At 43.2% G+C, this 20,467-nt stretch overlaps 1 protein-coding gene across 1 annotated transcript in view; it reads right to left on the minus strand.

Moving 5' to 3' along the window:
* Nucleotides 1-20,467, minus strand: part of KIF5C (kinesin family member 5C) — a 152,513-nt gene that overhangs the window by 98,717 nt on the left and 33,329 nt on the right. The window contains exon 2 of the mRNA XM_032145941.2: nt 6,107-6,197. Coding sequence (XP_032001832.1) covers nt 6,107-6,197 — 91 coding nt within the window. The remainder of the gene's footprint in view (nt 1-6,106; nt 6,198-20,467) is intronic.

Consider the following 20,467-nt stretch of genomic DNA (forward strand, 5'->3'; position numbering starts at 1 on the left):
ATCCTCCATTCCGAATAAGGGGAGGAAGTCTTCATTTGCACAAGCTGCAGTGGCAGGGAGAAGGGCCCCACACTGAGGTGTCCTATTCAGGGTCATGTAAAAAACCAAGCCAGGCAATCAGCTCCATCTACTTCAGGCTCTAAATAGAGTTTTTCTTTTGGGAGCATGGTAGAGGGGGTTCTCTGAATTTTATGATGCTGGCTTGTTTTTGTTTTGCTTTGATGGGTTTGCTTTTTTGAATTTTTTTTTCTATATCAATTCTGATTTGTTATGTTTTTAAAAAAAAATTTTAATAAACATTTGACTGATCTGAGGTTGTTGAAGTGTGAACTGGGATAAGAACAAAAAGTAATATTTTATTTTAGGAAGCTAAGAAAAGAAAAATTAAGTGGCAGGATTTTTTTTTAATTCTAGCAGCCCTCAAGAGTTTGTATTAAGCTATACTGGGGGTTGGTGGGAGAGGAAGGACAGCCAGAGAGAGGACGGGGAGAGAGACGAGGGAGAGAGAATGTTCATACATATCAGATTTCGGCTAATGGTTCCCCCGGTAACAGCGGGAAGCAAAAACTTGAAGTAGTCAGTGTAAGGTTTGGAGGTTCAAGCTTCAGTTTTCACAAAAATGCCAACTTACTCAAAGAAAAGATTCCTCAGGCCAGGGCAGACAGAGCACCTCTACACTAACATGAATATGATACGCTTTGAGGGACTCAAAGGAACAAGGTCCTACCCTTAGGTCAAACTTTAAAAATGCCATATTCATAACACAAAAAACTCCAGCCTATTGGAATGGTGGCTACATCCCACTATTACAGTTTCCATTGATTCGAAATTACCATGTATTAGAAATTAACCATCCCGCCTACACACACACACACACACACACACACACACACACACACACACACACACCCTGAAAGGGCTTCCCTTGTCTTAAGCCTCTGTGTATGAAACACTCTGGAACCCACTGGCCTAGGTGTTAGAACAGCACCGAAGTTGCCAGGGCCAGGGGTCCAGCCATCCTGACCTCTGCTGCCCACCCTGCAAGGGCCGATGTTCCCACGCAGGAGGCCCCAGGGAGGTGGTACTGAGCAACCGGCCACATCCAAGGAAACAGCTCAGAGCTCAACTTCCCGAGGCCTCCCAGGTCTCATCCACGCCTCCGGGTCCGTCACTAAACAGAAGGCACAGTCCCACTAACTCTTACTCCATCGCTGCTCATGAAACTCCTGCCAGTAAGGACTGGGTGAAGCACCTGAAAACCAGAGCTCGTCCGTGGCTTCACTTGTTTTGGACTAAGGAGCTGAGGAGCGTGCGAGACTGTACTTGGAGAATGTTTCTTGCTGCCATTTCGTCACTGAGCACTATTTTTTTTCTCCTTCTTTTTTTGTAAGAAAAGGAGAACACATAAAACCTCACCAGAACAAACTCCACTCGGCCCTGAAAGTATTTACAGTCACGGCCCTGGAAGTATTCACAGTCACGTTACAGTTCATTCCCTGCTGCAGAACCTCTCTCCAGAGCTCAGGCTGAAGGGAGCCGACGTCGCCCTCTATCGACTCCGTGTTGCACTAGAAGGTAATTTAAACGAAAAGGCTCTTTGAAGCCAGTGTGCTCTATTTTCTTCGAAACGCCAGGTTTTGGGGGTTTCTTTTCTGTTTGTTGTTTGTTTGCTCAGTCTGTATTTTGATTTGCTGGTGAGGGGAGGCAGAGAGAGGAAGTGGAGCAGGAGCCCAGCGCGTTTCTATGGCCACCGCGACCACAGGCAGCCGGGGAGCCCTAGCGGGAAAGGCCAGGCCGCGCCCCGCACTGCGGGGGCCACACCAACCTCCACCGACTCCCACAGAAGCACCCACAAAAGGCACTTTCATCACGTCCAGTGCCCGCTCCTGGGCCCACGGAATGCATTTGTTTTAGAGTCTCTGCAGAAACAATGACTGTTTCCACATGCCAGCCACGCTCCGCAGACAGAACGTTTCTTTGTGTTGATGTCTGGTGTGATGTGACCTCCACTGGTACAGCATAGCCCGCCGCACCCCGGGGCCACAGCACTCTTCCATCCCGCAGCCGCAGGAACCCCAGAAGGAGCTTCCACCGCAGGTGCCCAGAGCCTTCTCATCTCCCGGGGGAGGAGGAAGGATAGCAGTAGATACTTACAATGCTCCTTGCCTCCCATTTGCTCAGTTCTGAATCCAGGTCTTGCTCAAGCAAAAAAGTTAGCGTCACTTTCAGATTAGAACTGGGGGAGGATGTGATCATACCTACCCATCAGTAGTCCTAAGGAGGCATGGGGCTTCCTACCGACTCTCCAGGGGAAATGGGGGCCTGTAGGGTTTCTGGTGATGGTGGCTGACAGGCCATCCTCACCAGTCACCAAACCACTCAGGTAGGCCATAGTCAGAGGCTGATGAGGCGGTCCTGCTGACTACCTGAGGCCAGCCCGCATGCTGGCTGGCCAGCCTAAAGGGCAGTCACTGCCCAGGCAAGGGCACGCTGCGTCTTCAGAATGGAAACACACCTCATCACTGGCAGGCCACCAGGGCCATCACAAGATGTGGGAGCCACCATCCCTGTCCCGTCTTCTCTACCCTCCTCCCACATCATTCCTAGCCCTGTCTTTTGCAATGCTTAGTTAATAGTCCATATGGCCTGACAGAACAGGGACCACTCATAAAATAATTGTCATCAAATGCTAGCTGTGTGCCCACCAGGAAAGGGGGCAGGGGGGTGCAGAAGAATATCAGTCAGTCAGTCTGACAAGCCCAGTCCATGGCCCCTGAACCAACCTGGCCAAATTATTTCACTGCTCTGAGCCTCAGATTCCTCTTCTGTACAACGAGGAAAATAATGCTCACCCTTCAGAAAGTTGTTATGATTTAAAATGCAACAACATATGTCAGGTATATAGACAGTGCCTGATAAGTCACAGCTAAAAATATTTTTCTTCTTCAGAGTCATATATAAGATAGTAACAAAACAGATCTGATAATGTCATCCTAAGCTTAACACTCTTCACTGAGTCCACATTGTCTGCAGGATAAAGTCCATCCATTTCCATCAAATTGCTCCAGCCTAACTTTCCCAGCCTCATCTCCCATAATGCCACTCTGCACCCTGTGCCGCTCCAAGTTGCCCAAGCAGAATTTCTGTGTTTATGCTTTTACTTTTGAAATCCCCTCTGCTTGTACAACCCTCCTATATTCTATAGTCCTCAGGACCCAACCTTTCAGAGAAACCTTCTTTAATTCTCCACTCCCTCTCCCGACCAAATGACAATACAAGTGACATTCTTCTGTGTTCCCGTGGCATTTTGCATACACCCTTTCTAAAGTACATAATGCCTATGTGTGTGATGATTATGTACACATCTGTCTCTTTCCCTGTACTCAAAGCTCCTTGCAGACAGTCTTACATAGCATGGCGACTCCGGTCCCAGCAGTGCTTACCCCATGGTAAGTACTTAATACTACTTACAGAAATGAATGATTAAAAGAAACAACTGAATGAATGAATTTTAAAGGAATCAGAACTGGAAAACAAGAAATCCCCTTCTCTAGCACCTGGATCATCCGTATCTAGTTAATTTGGAAGGCAAATGATTGGTGTGGCTTCTGTAGGCTGGGACATAGTTACAGTACTTCGATAATAGCATCCAGTTACCATGGTGTTTAATTCCTAGGCATCCAAAGGAGCCTTCCCATTTACTGTGCTGGTAGTCACAAACCCTACAACCTCTGAGAAGAAATGGAGGAGAATTCTACATGCTTTTTCAAGCATAATTTTGAAAAACAAACACCAGACAAAGATGGGAGCATGAGAGATGCCAGGACTCCACAAACAAATATTTAAAATATTTTTTTTAACCCAGTGAAGTGGTAGGGAATGAAAAACCAGAGAAAGAATAAAGCCATCGAGTTAAATGGAGCCTCCCAGATGCTCCAAATCATTAAGAGTTTAGATGGACTTGAAAGGAATGCTCCTTGGTCCACCCATTATCAGGAATCATAGGGACTATGGTGCCCTTCGGAAGTCATCTAATTATTAGCCTCTAGATAAAAAGGGCTCCACAGCACCACCTCCCAATCTTGATTTAAATAGGGTTCCTTGTGGCAAGAGATACCTCAGCTATACTTGGTCATCTGTTCCAATGAGTTCTTTCTTATATCTCCATGTTTTAGCTTACTGATTCTGAAATACATGGCCACTTCTCACACTAGCCTCAGTGGATATTTGTGAAATTCAATCAGACCTTCATCAATTCCTTTTTAAGGGAGAATAAGGCATGTATGTATGATCATACATATTTATGGTACTCTAGAAATGTCTGTTAGTCATATCATGTCAGGGCCTGATTTTATTCCACTAGATGGTTTTCTTTATAGCTCACTACATATTGGGTCTCAAGTTATCCAGAGTTAGGCCATATCTTCACAAGACCTGCCCATTTCTGACATTTCATACTGTAAAGAAATCCGAACATTGAAAGAGGCCCAAACTTCTTTAGTGAATAAAGACTCCAAGAGTATTACTATAGTTTGTTAATCACAGGATTTTTTTTAACAGCATCCATTTCTAATTATGTCAGCTTAGAGAGGACAGGATGTATTTAAATGGCCCTCATGTTTAGCATAGCATGTGGTAAATACTATTTGTTTGTGATAATGAAGGGGGAGAGAAAAAGAAATTCTGGCACATATGTGATTAATCTTACTTTAATAAAAAATATATGAATGAGTCCAATAATAGGGAGCAGGGCTGAGTAGGAGCAAACCAAGAAAGATATACTGCAAAAACCGAGAAAACATGTTTAGATAGAAAGAGAAGCAGAAGAGTAAAAGCAGAGAGAAGACAAAAATTACCACCCAGTAAAGGTCCATACTATTAATTCAGAAAGAGCTCAAATTCAGTCATATTTTTTTTCATTGGGTTTCTATAAAAATCTCACTGTGAAGACCTTCAAAATTAATTGATGTCTGCATCAAGAATGTGAATAACCATCCACCTCAGCAAGGAACATTACATGCTGACATGCATCTCCCACACAGGTGTCCAGGGTCAGAATTAATCAAACAGATGTACCCAGAGCTGATTTTCACGAATTTCAAATACTTAGGTTGGTCAGCTTCTAAAAACAAGCAGATCCAAACTGACATGGTAGGTTTTTTTGGTTTTGTTTTTACTTCTTGCTTTTTAAATCCAGAGCTGCCTATACAGGGGGCAGGATCAAGACATTTGAAAGCACAATTGCCACAGCATTCACATTTGAAGGAAATGATTTGATGATGAAAAGCAAAGTAGCAGGAGATGCCCCCCAGCTCTGTCCAGATGGCAAGCCTGCCAGTGCAAGCTTCAACCTGCCCCTGATTTGGAAGGGCAAGGTAGAGCAACGTGGAAATTGCTTCATCTCCCTGCTGCTATTTTGACATGAATCCTCCAGGGCCAACGCCAGTCCTAGAGAAAACGATTGATCTCTAAGATGTAAATGTAGGCTTGAGGCTACCTGTTTGGAGGAGCAAATGTCAGGATGTGGGTGGGATGGTTGAAAATGGGTTAGGAGAAAGCATAATTAAGGAATGTTGAATAACAAGACCAGCTCAATAACCAGCACAGTAATGTGATTTTATGACACTGTAGAAAATTTCTCAATGGCAAAAATTTTCCATATTTAAGGCTTCTTGCTGAGAGATATTAGTAAAAGGGAGACAGATGCACAGAATAAATCAACCAAAGATGTACAACTGGAGCATCAGGAATATATATTTTCTCCTTCAAAGGAAAAAGGAGGTTCTATACCTGCAGCCAGTGTTTTAAAATTATTACAGAAATAGTGTAAACACAGCTTACCTTGCTTTTAAGCTTTTGGGTGACAAAATTAAAAAGGTGGCAGAAGAAATAAAGACCTGTCCTTGAAAAGGGAGAATAGAGAGATCAAATAATCTGCCTGACATCATAGCAAATCAGGGCTAGAACCGAGGCTATAGAATTCAGTGTTTCCAATTAGCAGGCCTCCGCTTACAGTCAAGGCACATTGATTCCTAGGCTGCAAATATCACTTAATGCTTTCAATTACTCTGAATGGCCCAGGAGGAAATAAAGAAATAGCACTTACCTTTGACAATTTGCTTCGCACATGCATTGTAAACCTGCTCTTGGGTCGTGTTGGGAGGTAGCACTCTGTCGAAGACATATGGCTTCCCTTGCTAAAAAAGAAAGACAAAGGAAAGAAAAGGGTGGAAAAAACACATTAGATGTTTAGGAATAAAAACTCGCAAACATTAGTAGCTAGGCCATAGGCACTAAATCACCAACCCTGTTCTTTAAGGCAGTTCATTACCAAGAGTAGGGAATTTTTACAGCATAAACCACACATGCATTGTGTATATGTGCACTGTATGTTGAGAATCTGAGATTTTAAAAAAATTTAAATTTAACCACTTGTTAAATGAAGGGTAGGCTGAGACTCATTCATTCATTCGAACAAATATTTACTGAGCACTTACACAGAGCCTGGCACCAGGCTAGATGCTGAAAAAAAAAAAAATCACAAAACAATCTTGCTCTTGTGAATCATTCAATTAAGTTGAGCAGATAGCTAATAAGCAAGAAAGCAAACACATAGGAAAACGCAAAATGCCTAGGTTTAAAACAGTGGGGCAGAGGGAATGCTAGACAGGGCAAGCAAAGTCTGGTGAAGAAGGACCACTTAAGTGTATATTTACAGGATCGGGAAGATGGAGGCTCCTGAAGAGCTGTAGAAGTGCATCCCAGGCAGAAGCCCAGCAGACAGCAAAGGACCTGGTTTGTTCAAGGGCAAGAAAATCAGGAGCCAGTTCATGCAGGGCACAGTTAGCCAAGGTGATGTGCTTAAATGTTAGTCAATGGGAAGATGGGACAAACAGATTTAAGTAGCTGCTCTTATTAGAAAGATATTATTGCTTTGTGTCCAAAAGAATTCTTGTGTTTTCTTTCTCATGCACAAGTGATGCTTTAACTGGGTTGAGGCTTCCAAGACAAAGAGAGCCCTTCTGTACAGTAAATCAAGAGATTTCCCCAGGTGTGCAGTCTTGGGATTTGGTTTGATGCTCAAATGTGTGTGTTTCAAGGAAATAACTAGTAGAGGGGAAGGGAAGAAACTCTACCGTGCACTATATGAGCCCTGACGCCCAATCACTCTATGCTTAATAAGGGATTACTGGGCATTTCGGTGCCAGGCACAGTGCTGAGTGCTGGGGAAGTGGTGGGTGGGACAGACACAGCCCCTTCCCTAGGAGAACCCATCCTGAGGGCACCTCTTCTCTACCACCACCATCCAGGCAGGGGGCAATCATGCTCACCCTCTTCCACAGCCGGACTCACTCAGGAGGCCCTTCATCTTCACGTTCCCCACATAGCAGAGGGGAGGGCAGAAGATGAGAAAGGAGGAGAGAGCAGAGCCAAGAGCCTCCTTTTCTCCCCCTGTGCCCCTCCTACTTGTGGCTCTGGACACCAGGAACCACCCAAGGACAGTGGGACTCCTCGAAAAGATAATTGCTCATGAGGGATCCAAGAGCAAGGCTTGTTACATCCTATAACCTTCACACAAAGTAAGTACACAGCTGTTAGAATGGCTTAATGTTCTACTTATTTATTACTTGGGTAGAGCTGGAGTGGAGATAAAATCCTAGGCCTCAAGCTTTACTCTTTGAAAACTGGAGAGCGCCAGCCAGGTAAATGAGCTACTTCCACTTGGTCTTAGAGAAATGGGAAATTTTCAGTTACTATAAAATTTTGTTTTGATGCAAAGCAGCAGAACCAGAGTCATTCTGCTAAAATTATAGAAATAGAACATTTTCTGATGTTTTGTTTGCAGTAAGTTTCCTTCAGTTAGTGAATCAAGGATTTGGTTGAATAACCAATAGACTATTTCTCACCATAGTCTATTGCCAACTATCAGCTTACTACATGCTTATTAAGTTTTATCTATTTGTAAAATTCAACTAAATGTCAGTAAGGTAAAAGGTAAGAATAAATATTTGCAGAGTTTGCCTGGGTATTTGTTATCAATTGAACTTTCTGGAACAAAAATGTAGCTTTGCTTAATTTAAAACAAATCCACTATTTATCCAAACAATGAGAATCACCATAATAAAGCGTCTTGTTTACAGCTTGATCCTGCTTTGGGTTTTAGAGAAAATACACTTAATACAGCAGACAAAATGACCTGTTAAATTATAGCACATGGTACAAAAAAAAAGGACTCCTCAGTTTTGCCCTTCTGTTTAAAATGTTTATTAGAATGCATTATGCTTTCACTTTAAGAGAAGTAGAGAGCAAGAAATCTCTATTCCTCATTTAAATAACATAATTTATCAAATGACAAACAGATAATACAGTGATTCTTCATAACCTAAAGTTAACTCCCAAACAGAAGTTGCCTTCAAGTCATTATGATTAATACTAAGAAAAGATAAAATTTAGAAAGTGATTTGTTATGAGACCTATCTTGTCAGGATTAACACGTTATGTAGTTAAAAATGTAAATATTTTTATACGTCCTGTCTTGCACTGAGTTAGTTATAGGCTTTTATTTTAGGTCAACCTTAAAGTCTTGGAAGAGATTGATCAGAATTTAGTTACTGAATATTTTCAAAGGACTGACTTGTGTCATAGCTGTACCAGCTGTATATATATTTGCCATTTTAAAAAACCACTAATTACTCTTTGCTGCTTTAGTAATGGTATGAAAATCTCACAAATCCTGATTGAGACTTGAACAAAGACCCTTCCCCAATAGCCCCCAAGGAGGCAAGATTGTCCATTTTTTATTCCACCATGGCTAAAGTTTTCTCCAGGCATGCACTGGGCCCAACTTGCTCTAGTCATCACTGAGTTTACAGCTACAGAATACACTTTTCAAATGACATTTAATGCGGGTTCTGGGCACTAACACTTGAAACCTAATGATGAGGTCACCAGTCACTCCTTCTGGAGACACGAGTCCTTTCCATGTGTCTATGCAGCACATGGTTCTCTCCAACCTCTCTGGCTACCTCCATCAATGTCCTCTGCTGGCGTTTCTTTCAAACTTCTAAATGGTAGTGTATCCAAGACCCAGACCTCTGCCTCCTTTCTGTCTACACTCTTGAGTTACAGGTAATTTAAATGAATATTTCAGCCTTCATCTCTCTTCTAACATCCAGATTCACATGTCTGTAGACATGTCCATTTGGGTGTCCATGAGCCACCTCAAATTTAACTGACCAAAAAAGAGCCATCAAGCCCTCCATATCTGAGTAAGAACTATACCACCAATCACCTAGTTACTCAGACTGAAAACTAAGAACCATTCAATATGTCCCATAGATTCCACATCCAAACTATATCCCAAACCCTATCACTTCTCACCACCTATACCACACAAACTTAGTCCATCACATTTCTCCATCAGTCTCTTCTACACAACAGCTATCACCTCCTGACTGCTCTCCCTCCCTTCCTTAATTCTTGCTTCTATCAAATTTCCACTTAGCAGCTAAAATGAGCTTCCTAAAACTGTAAATCAGATACCAATTCCTTGCCTAATTCCTTCCAAAGGCTCCTATTATTCTTAGATTAGACCCTCTTTGCCCTCAGCTGCCTGCATTATCCTCCATCTCACTACAGTGTGGCCCCACGGACTTTTCTCTGTACGATGCTTATTCCCTAGTTCACAGCCTTTGCTCTTAACTCTTCCTTTCCCTTAGAATTATCTCACTGCAGATATTCATTCACCTGTCTCCTTATCACTACTCTTTAGAACTCAATTCAAATTTCTCCTTCCCTGAAAGTTTTCATGATCCTAGGAGCCCCAACCCCACCCAGGTATCACTCTCTATTACATTACCCTAATTAGTTTGCTCCATAGTAGTTAGTATGTGTCTAATTATCAATCAATCTAATTAATCACTACAATTATAGCATTTTACCAGCTAAAACAGAAGCCATATAAATCCCAAGTCCTAACCCCATGTCAAACCTGCTTCAATTTATGAAGGGAATCTGGATGAGACACACACATTCCACACACATTACTACTGAAAATAAAGTATACAAGCTTTGCCTTGAAGCCTGCATGTGGAACAGTGCTAATTACATAGGAGCAGTATAACTAAAATTAATAATTTACCAGGATCACATACAAAAAATAACAGCAGATGGTTCTTACACTTTTATAGTTAAAATTTTAAAAAATCATACCACCAGAACTCTATCAAGTTGTTGAATGCAAGGTGTCTGTGAACCATATGGCCTGCCTATTAATACATTTGACCCATTACCCAACAACTGTTTCCCAGCCTGGAAGGAATATTACTCTGGGAGACAATAGAAAGCAAAAGATTCACATAAACGTTTTGAAAATGTTCACCAGGAGGGATGTTAAGGAAAGTGAAATTAATTATCCCCAAGAAGAGATCATTAAGGTAGCATAAGGTTGCCAATGATTTGAATGATTTTCCTTCTCTCTTTATCAAGAAAGAAACAAACAAAGGCTAAAATTTTCACGGAGAGATTTAAATTCACTCTGTGGAATTACCTTCTGACACTGAGGAGTACTGTATCAGAAGAGGAACTGATTATGGAGAACAATAATTAACTCTGTGTTCCAGGCACTTATATGACTTCATTCCTCAAAAGTACAGAAATGACAAGTTCTTTCAGCCTGTGCTGCCACCTTAATACTGTCACCAACACCATCACCAACCACGATGACCCACACCCTTTTATACTCTAGCCCATTTAATTCTCATAAGAACTCTATGAACTAGGTATTATTATCCCCATTTCACAAACTGGAAAACTAAGGCCAAGCCATATTATCTGCTCTATTACTTAGAGGAAATAACTGCCAGGCCCTTACTTCAAGTGTTCTTCCTTTATGGAGTACTGTTTTCCTAAAAAGCTTATGATTTGCCAGAAAAGCAGGAGGCATCCACAATAACACATGCTAAGACTAATATGAAAGACTGAAGCAAAGTGATTATGAGGTAACAAAAGACAGAGATCCCTACTGTAGCCTGTGGCAGTCAAGAAAGTGTTAACCATGAAGGTAGTGCTGACATGAAACCGTTGAGGAAAGAAAAACTGAAGATCTGGGAAGAAGGCAAGATTGGGGGAAAAAAAAATTAAAAAAAGCAGAGGGCATGCAATGGCAAGCATTCCTTTCAACAGAAGGAATTAAAAATGGGCAAAGGCCAATCAGAGGCTAGGGAAAGACAGATGCAAGGCTTGCTATGGAAAGTTGGAGTTATTTTTAAAATTGTATAATTTTTCAGAGCCAAAAGGTCCTTCCAGGTCATTTCAACCCATCGTCATGTTTTATAAAGAAAGAAAGATTAGGAGAGGGTAGATGGCGTGTGTGCAGCCAGCTAGGTAGGCAGCAGATGTGTGCCTTGCATCCAGACCTCCTGCCTCCCTATCCAGTGCTCTAGAAGTTCCACTTTAAAATCACTTGCTCTCTCCAAACATCAAGGAAACAAGAAGCCTGAATTTCTGGTCCTTTTTTCCCCCTGCTTTCCTCCCAATCAATTCCAAATTATTTTCAAATACAAAATTAACTAGTCCAATGAACAAAGAGTTTTGCTCAAGATGTGGTCAGTGTCATTCTGTTTAAAAAAAAAAAAAAAAAAAAAAAAAGTTGGTGACCAACCTACATCAGGTATTTGCATTACACTAAACTTACCAAGCAGTTATCCCCTAAATGAAGTGAAATGAAAAAGTGACAATCATTCACAATGTACCAGCTCAGGAACTTGGCATCCTACTACCCTCACAACACCTAAGTGCTGAATCATATCTTGGGCCCCTCCAGGTCCCCAGGCCTGTGACTCCTGAGCTTAGCTCCACAGAGCACAGAGGCCATTTAATTTCCAAGAGCCCCAGCAAAATTTACCGTTTCAAGGCCATCCTCCGCACTCTTTAAAAATAAACAAAATTTCAGTGTTCATTCATAAAGTCTATTCACGGAAGGCGAGAGCCATGTCTGGTACAGGCACTTGTACACTCGCCAGCTTTACTGGTACAGCTTTGGAGCCTCTGGAAACTTCTGTGAAAATACCAATGGCAGACCTGCAGCAGATCCTGTCAGGGGCCTGACTGTCCTCTCAATCTCCACCACTTCCATGTAGGCTGGTTTAACCTCCCACGGTCAGCTCCTGCACCTCTGCCTGGCTAGTCTAACCTCCCATGGTCAGCTCCTGCACCTCTCTGCCTGGCTAGTCTAACCTCCCACGGTCAGCTCCTGCATCTCTCTGCCTGGCTGGTCTAACCTCCCACGGTCAGCTCCTGCATCTCTCTGCCTGGCTGGTCCAACCTCTCACGGTCAGCTCCTGCATCGCTCTGCCTGAAGGCTTTTCTGGCTGCTGGAACCCTCTTGGTCACCCGCAACAGGCCAAAGGGACGTTGTGGGTACCAACCCCAGCAGTTCTTAGTCAATGGCTATTAAGAGTTGGGGGGGTCAATACTTTAGCTCCCATGCCCAGGAGTGGTAGTGCAGGGATGACCCTGAGGCATGTATTCCAAACTGGCACCCAGACCTCCCCAGTGGGATGAGGCTCCCATTACCCCTAGTGGGAACTCACATGATGGCACACTCTATATGGGTCCTTCACTTCCCTGCCTCACTTCACTCTTCATCGGTGTTTCCTAGGATCATCTCCCAAAGAAACCTGCACTTCCATCCTTGCCTCAGGGTCTGCTTCTGTGGGAGCCCCAAGTAAGGCAAAATTCAAGACAGTTTGCTCCCAAAGGTCTTTCATTCAGTAGGTCCTAAGATATTTGGACTGGTGGTTTTACTGTCAAATATGAAGCCATCACATGTGGTTGGTGCTCAGCCAAGAGATTGAGTGGAAATTGAAATCCTTGCTAAAATTCAACAAGCTGGGGCTTTGGGACACTATCCTGGAAAGGGGGTACACCTTTTCCTTCATAAAAGGATTCTTGCTGGTCACTTGCCAAGCAATGGTCCCACAGGGCCACATCCACCCAGGGAATTATCAGTTTCTAACTGACACAATTCTAGAAGCATTAAAGGCTCTTGAAGGCCCTGGCCTAGCAGAGCACCTTAATGGTGCAGGGCAGGTGCTCAATAGATGTCTGTTGATCATAATGATGACTAATACCTGCCAGATGGGCCCAAAGCATGCTAGAGGAGGGTGCCACCCTCAAATGGTGTACGATACAGGAGACGCACACTGTATTTCTCCAGTGTGTCAGAAACTTCACTTATTTCCCACCATTCTTACTCCCCACCAAGATTTTAGCAGTCCTGAAGTCACTCTGTCTTTCTACACTCCTTTACCTCTTTACCCCATTACCTACCTTCCCATTTATCTGAAGCTGGCCTGCTAATTGTCAAGGCAGGAAAAACCCCACTTTGCACATTGGGGCAAAACATCCCATACCTGGCAGTGACCACCAGCTCTTTCCCATCACCGTTCTGCCCTCTCCAGGGACTACTCATTTGCAATGGCAGCCTTACAGGGAGACCCTAAGACCATGCTGATGTCTCCAGTCAGCAGAAGCCTCGACTCCAGCTCCCCATTCTCCTCTCCACTCCACTGCCTGCCCAGTCTACAGTGGGATGACGCTGTAACTGGGAGCATGAATGCTAAGCCAGAGCTGCCCCTGGACATTGCTCTCCCCCTCCCCACACTGGCTCCATGCCCCAAGGAAAGCAGCTGGTGCCAGTTCTGGCCAAAGCCAAGGCTGCTCCTAGGAGAATCTGCAATGAAACAAATGTCCACAAAGCAGCCACTGGCTTCTAATGGAGTTGCCAAGGCAATGCCAACCACTTCACATATTGAGAATGAACAAAGGCAACACACAAGAATGAATCTTGTGAGCCTTCCTGCAGGAAACCAGGCTAGAATTCTTTCCTTTCTGCTAAAATTCCCACTGTGTGGACACACAGGCACTGTCAAGATCACAGACAGCTACAAAAGAACATTCTGAGAAGGCAAACTGCCCGAGCGATAATGAAGAAATTCAGAATCATTGCCTGGCTAACACGCATAATGAAGACAGAAGTGTTACTTCTGTTAAAGAGAATAATGGAACCTGTCCCTCAAAAATAAGGTTCTTATGTGTATGTGATTTTCATTTCAGATCAAAATACAATGAACTCCTTTGTCTCTCACCCCCCCTAGCTCTTTCGCCTTTGATTGCTGTGTACCCTTACCTACAGGGGGTAGGAGGAAAAGTCAGGCAACTGGTTCTAGTCCAGAAACTGGCCCCTCACCTGCTTTGAGACCTTGATCAATTTACCTATATTTTCTAAGCCTCTTCCTCTCTGTAAAGTGAAAGGTTGAATAGTTCTGGCTCTAACAAGCTATCACAATAATGAGCAGTAAGGAATGCTGTGATTTTCCCATCAGAATGGCTTCTGCCTTGACCTATAGCATGAGCGAAGGTAAGCTGTAAACAGGAGAGAGCTCCATGTTCTCTGCACTCAGAGGAAGGAGCAGAAATTGCTGCCATGGTTATTTCAGCAGATCAAGTTTTCTGCCAAGTCAAGTCTGAAGAAAAAAAAAATCAAACCTTCTTCACTGGATGGGAGGTGAAAAAGCCATTTCACAGAAGGTAGAATGGAGGATCTCTTGTGCCAAATGGAAGACAACAAGGATAGCACTGAGCCTTCTCTCTGGGGCACACCGCCCTGGTGGGGCTTCCTGGCACAGCGCAGTACCATCCGGTCAAACTGCCACTCGACAAACTTCTCCTAGTTACGCTGAATCTCATGATGGCGCTGCCAACACGGGAACACGCGGTGACACATGTAAAGTTCTCTTCCCTTTAGTTAAAAAATCAAAAACAAAAGCTTTTCCCAGACCTTCACTTGGCTAAGTATGGTGCATAGAGAGGCTTCTGAAAAACACTGCAAATATTTACTGCCAATAGAATTAATATTTGTTAACTTTTTTCACTCTTCAGAAACAGCTTACATAATTATAATTATCCCATGTATTGAGCAGTAATTTTACTTTTATAATAAGTTAAGGCCCCTCAGTTCCATTTGTTCCTCATGATTTTGGGGGTGAGACAAGAATATCAACTTCACTTTCTGGGAATGGAGAATAACTTCCCATGGCCATGTGGAAGGCAAAACTTTGAGCTGAGACTGGGATCCAGAATTTCTGGTTCCCAGCCAAGCCTTCTACCCGTAACACCATATTGCATCTTGTAACTGTTCCCTCAACTATAGATTTTCCAAGAATTCCACACATTTGGGTTTAGAACATGATGCCATATAACCTAGAGTGCAATGGCTTGCTTCTACATATTATGGATAAAATAACTCCCATAAATTACAAGGAAAATGTTTCACAAAAGAGTATAATTACATTAACCAAAACCAGCAATAGTCATTAAGTTCAGGATGTCTATATCACAATGGGTATTTAACATGCCACTCCCATTCAATCATAGTGCACTAGCACTATAAATGAGAGCTGCTGGATGCAAACTCCAAATAGGTCTTTAATAGTCAACTACATCTAGATGGACCATCTGGAACTTGGGCTACACAAGGCTCATGCATCCCAGGGTACATCATCTCAGTTGTCATACAGGAGAAGGGACATTTGACCCACAGTAGCAATGGTGGGTTGCCCAACTGGCAGATGAAGTACTTGAAGCACTAAAATATATATACAGGCCAGGTGCAACAGCTCATACCTGTAATCCCAGTACTTTGGGAGCCCGTAGTGGGAAGATCACTTGAGGCTAGGAGTTTGAGACCAGCCTAGGCAACACAGCAAGACCCCATCTCTATAAAACAGTTTAAAAAAATTAGCCAGTCACAGTGGCACGCACCTGTTAGTCCTAGCTAGTCAGGAGGCTGTGGGGAGAGGATCATGCGAGCCCAAGAATTTGAGGCTTCAGTGAGCTATGATCATGCCACTGCACTAAGGCCTGGGCCACAGAGCAAGACCCTGACTCCAACATATATACACACATAGAATTTTTTCTTTAAAAATTTTTTGTTGCTGAATTCAGCCACAATTTTATAAGCCAAAAATCTTTAAAAAGTGGTTTTAAGTGTAGTTGACACACAAGCATTGCATCTTTTAAAAGATTTCTAATTTTAGTTGGAGGACGGGGCACCATATTTTTCAACGCTTAGGTATTGGAAGAGCCGGGTGGCCACACACATGTGGAATTTGAAGAACAAACTCTCCCAACACTTCCTTCTGCCAGCCCCTTCCCCTGCTTCCTGACTTGAAGTTCTACCATTTGAACCAGTAATGGATTCAATAACTTTTAAAAGAAAACTATGATTCCAGAAGGCTAATTTATCAAAAATAGCCCTCTAGTCTTCTGCCAGGAGCAGCAATTAGCTTATCAGATTCGTTAGTTAATAGAACCAAGATAAACCAATTGTTCATTTCTAAGCAGTGAAGTGGGGATGAGGAGAAAAGAGGGAGGGGCAGGAGGAAGGGAAGGATTTCCCAAGCCAAGCAGGAAAAATCAGTGTGATGAGCGAGATGGCACCAGAGGCAAATGTCATTTCCTTCACAACTAGCCTAGGATGGGCCAGCAGATAATAGTTTAAACCTAGTATCCGAAGCAGCTTTTGCCCAGCAATCTAGGGTAATAATTGTTTAATATACACCAAGGCTCAGGTACTGAAGGGCCACTTACTGGCACCCTCTCCCTTAAGAGGGGAGCCCTGGGTTCATCCAAGGTTTCCTTCCAATATCTACCTCTTCACAGGCTCCTTTCTTTTAACGTAAAGCATGCTTATGTTTTCTTATTCTCTTAAGTTTTTTCTTTGTCCTCCCTCAAACTACTGCCCCAGCTCTAGCCCCTTTCTCTATCAAACTATTTAGAAGGTTGGTCTTCTCGTGCCTCTACTTCCTTACTCCTCCCATCACATCCTGCCACCTAATTTTTGCTCTCATTCATCTGCCTTCTTAAAGGGCTTCATGGCCTCTTAATCTTCAATTCTAAGACACTTTGATGGTCTGCAATATCCTCAATATTCACAAGGGTAGAATTGTGCACCAGCCCAGCCTTGTGGAAACTCTGCTCTGCTGCCCCCCGGATGCTGCGTGCTCTGGCTCAGCTTCCTTCCTCTTTGACCCCTTCTTTTTCTCGTCACTGCCAATTTTTCTTTTTCTCCTTCCCACCAATTCCAAATGTGAGAATGTCTCCAGATCTCTCACTGGGCCTCTTCTCTTCTCTTTTGCCCTTCTGTTTCCATACTCTCTCACATGGAAAGGCACAAACATTCCTGTAGTTTTAGCCACATGCTGTAGGCAGAAGACGAACAAAGTCCATCCTGAACTCTGAGTCCCAAACCCACATTGTTAACTATCTAATTAAAACCTCCAATTAGATGTCCCCAAGTACCCTAAACAATATATGTTGAAAAGAGAGCTTACTGCCTGTCTTCTCCGCCTCCTTCTCCTCCACCTCTTTCTTTCATTATCCCCAGTCATCCAGGATAAAAAGCTCAGAGCTATCTCTCCTACAGTTGTCCCTCACCACCATCACCCAATCAGTTACCACAGAGTGGTCATTCATTTCTTTGACGTATCTCATTTTGTGTCTCAACTGTTCTTACTACTTTTTGCCTAGACTTGTACAAGGGCCTTCTAAGTGATCCACTTGTCTTCCTTTTCTCCAGTGTGCTCCACATCCTTTGCCAAATCCATCTGCCTCTGGCCCAGCAACTAAAAGAGCTTGCTAGGATGCCCTATGGTATATGATCCCCCTAGTGAGAGACACCTTCCACAACGGCAGACCTACCAATCCCCACAGGAACGTCCTTCCCTACTGGACCTCACTGCTCTGACGATTCCCTCTAACTGGAATGCCATCTCAATGATGTGACCGTGTTATCTGTCAAAACACTACTCATTCCTCTGGAAGCAGCATGTCATGGAAAGAATGCAGGATCCGGAGTTAGAGACTGGGGTGAGAGAGGGCTAATACATTTGACTGACTCATATGCTAGACCCTATGTTTTACCTGGGGCATAACATAGATTGCTGACAACTATTCTTTAATGTAATTGCTGCTCTTCATTTTACAAGTGACAAGGTCAGGTTCAGAGATATCCATGGCTTGCACAGGGTCACAAGGCCCGTATTACATTGGCTTCACATGGTAGTTGTGAGAACAAATAATAAAAGGCATATAAAATTACAAATTGCAAATTACAAATTGCACGTATGTTATTAACATTATAACATTATAACCCATTTATAGATTTTTAGTTATTTAAGGACATGTTTTCTATCTTACCCATCTTTGGATTCCCTGCAGCATTTATGATAAGTATTAAAAGTGCTTAAATTAATAGCTGTTTAATTAAATTGGATTTTTCATGTCGCATTTTGAACTAATAGAATTTTTAAAATTTTACTCCAAAATTAAAGCTGCCACTTATTGAACAGGTCCAAGTGCCAGGCAGAGACTACTGTGAGTCTCCACAGCAGTGCTCCAAGTTAGCATTATTACATCCATCTTACAGACGGAGAAATCAGAGTTCAGAGACAACACATATAGTCGCACAGCTGTAAGTAGGAGAGGCAGGAGGGTCTGATTTCAGAGCTCATGATTTCCCACCGTTAAAGACTCTCGGTCACAGATATCCAATTCACCTAGACCCACCAAAATCTAACATTTCTGCAACTGAGGTGATTCCCATCTCTTGTGAGCAGAGAAAGGTTATTTTCCTTCTTACAGCCATAGTACTGAGAGCTCTCTTTCAGACTCTGCTCAGCATTAACTACCACATCCTCATGAACACTAGGATAATCAGCCCTCTGCCCTACACAACTAAACATCTTTCTTACAGTTTTACAGATTTAGGGTTTCTCGTCTTATTGCTTTATTCAACAGATATTGACTGAGAATCCTCCATGTGCCAGGTACTATTCAAAAACACTGGGAACCCAGCAGGGATGAGACACAAGTTTCCTTGTCTTTATGAAGCTTTCATTCTGAGGGAGTGGAGAGAGACAAGCAATAAACAACCAATCAAAACAAAGATGACTCCTCTGAGTGTTGTGATATGCAGGTCAGGGAGGATGGCTCCGAGGATGTGACCTCAGAGCAGAAGCCTGGAGGCTTGCCAGCTGCAGGAAGAGCAGGGGCAGGGCGCTGCAGGCAGAGGTGACCAAAAGCATGAAACCTTGAGCTGGGAAGCACATGGTCTGTTGGAAAGTGGGCTGATGTATTTGAAGAGAGCAAGGAGCAGAATGGTACAATGGGGTGATGGGGGAAGAGCCAGGCAGAGCCCAGTGCTGCAAAGCCTGGTAGCACGTACATGTGTAACGTACCTTGAAGCAAATGAATGGCCTGATCTGGTTTCTGTTTTGGCTGCTCTGTGGAGATGTGGTGCCTGGGAGACAAAGAAGCTGGGAAAGAAGCGGTTTTTCTCTTCGAGGTACTTTAAAGCTCTATAATACATGCTCGGGTGAAATTTGGCCGGTATTTTCAGGGACTTCACTGCTTTTGAGCCATACTGGCCTCATCATGTAGATAACATCACAGATTCATTCCATCTTATTATTCTGTAAGAGTGATGTCTAATTTTTTTAAAAAAGAATCAGCTTTAAAAAATGCAAAGTCTCATACAAAGTAACTCTTTTCTATTTTAAGCAAGCATTCAGAATATTAGCAGTGCTAATCAGCACCTCACTAAACAGTTATGACTGATTCTAAGTGCAAAGTGGGGAAGGAGAGTAACAGAGAGTATTTACTGGCTGCTAAAAGCAGGTGCGACGGGGAGCGTGCTAGAGAAACCGTCTCACTGAATCCTCGGGTGACCCCGTGGTGTAGGCAATACTGGAGAAACTGAGGCTAGAGTGGCCACGTGACTTGCACAAGGCCACCCAGTAAGAGTGGGATAGAACAAGAGCTCATGTCCATAACCCCTCTCCTATCACACTAAGGTCAGGGTGGCCCTTTAAGGTGACCAAAGGGTTAGAAATAACAAACAGAGTGGATGAACCTAGGTTTATTTTGTCTGGAGGAGAGGAATCTTTGAGAGTGATTAATTAAAGCATATTCAGGATATTTTTTAAATAAATGGAGACAGCTGTTCTCCATCATCCCTGATGGTAGAAGAAAAGGCCTTCACCCTCAGCCTGGCGGGTGAAGACAAAGATAAAGAATGTGCAGACTGCAGGATCTTGCTGGGAGGGAGGCAGGACTCACCTACCTAGTCTGTCTCTGATGCATTTCTTTGGAAAATGCACGTTGACAGTGCTTCTAAAAGGAATCGTATGAGCTGCCTGAAAAGGTCTACTTTCAACTCTGGTAAAGATTAGGATGCCTTTTCCAGAATAATTCCACATTGGTGTTTGTGGGCGATGCTGAAACAAAAGAAAATCCAGGCTAGCCAAAACTTTTCACATCAATAGTGGCAAAAGCAACCGAGTGGCTGGACAGATTTGAGACAGGAACAGCCAGAGGACTACAGCAGGGGCTCCCAGTCTGGAGA

The sequence above is a fragment of the Hylobates moloch genome, unplaced genomic scaffold, assembly GCF_009828535.3.
Source record: "Hylobates moloch isolate HMO894 unplaced genomic scaffold, HMol_V3 SCAFFOLD_24, whole genome shotgun sequence".
Lineage (NCBI taxonomy): Eukaryota > Metazoa > Chordata > Mammalia > Primates > Hylobatidae > Hylobates > Hylobates moloch.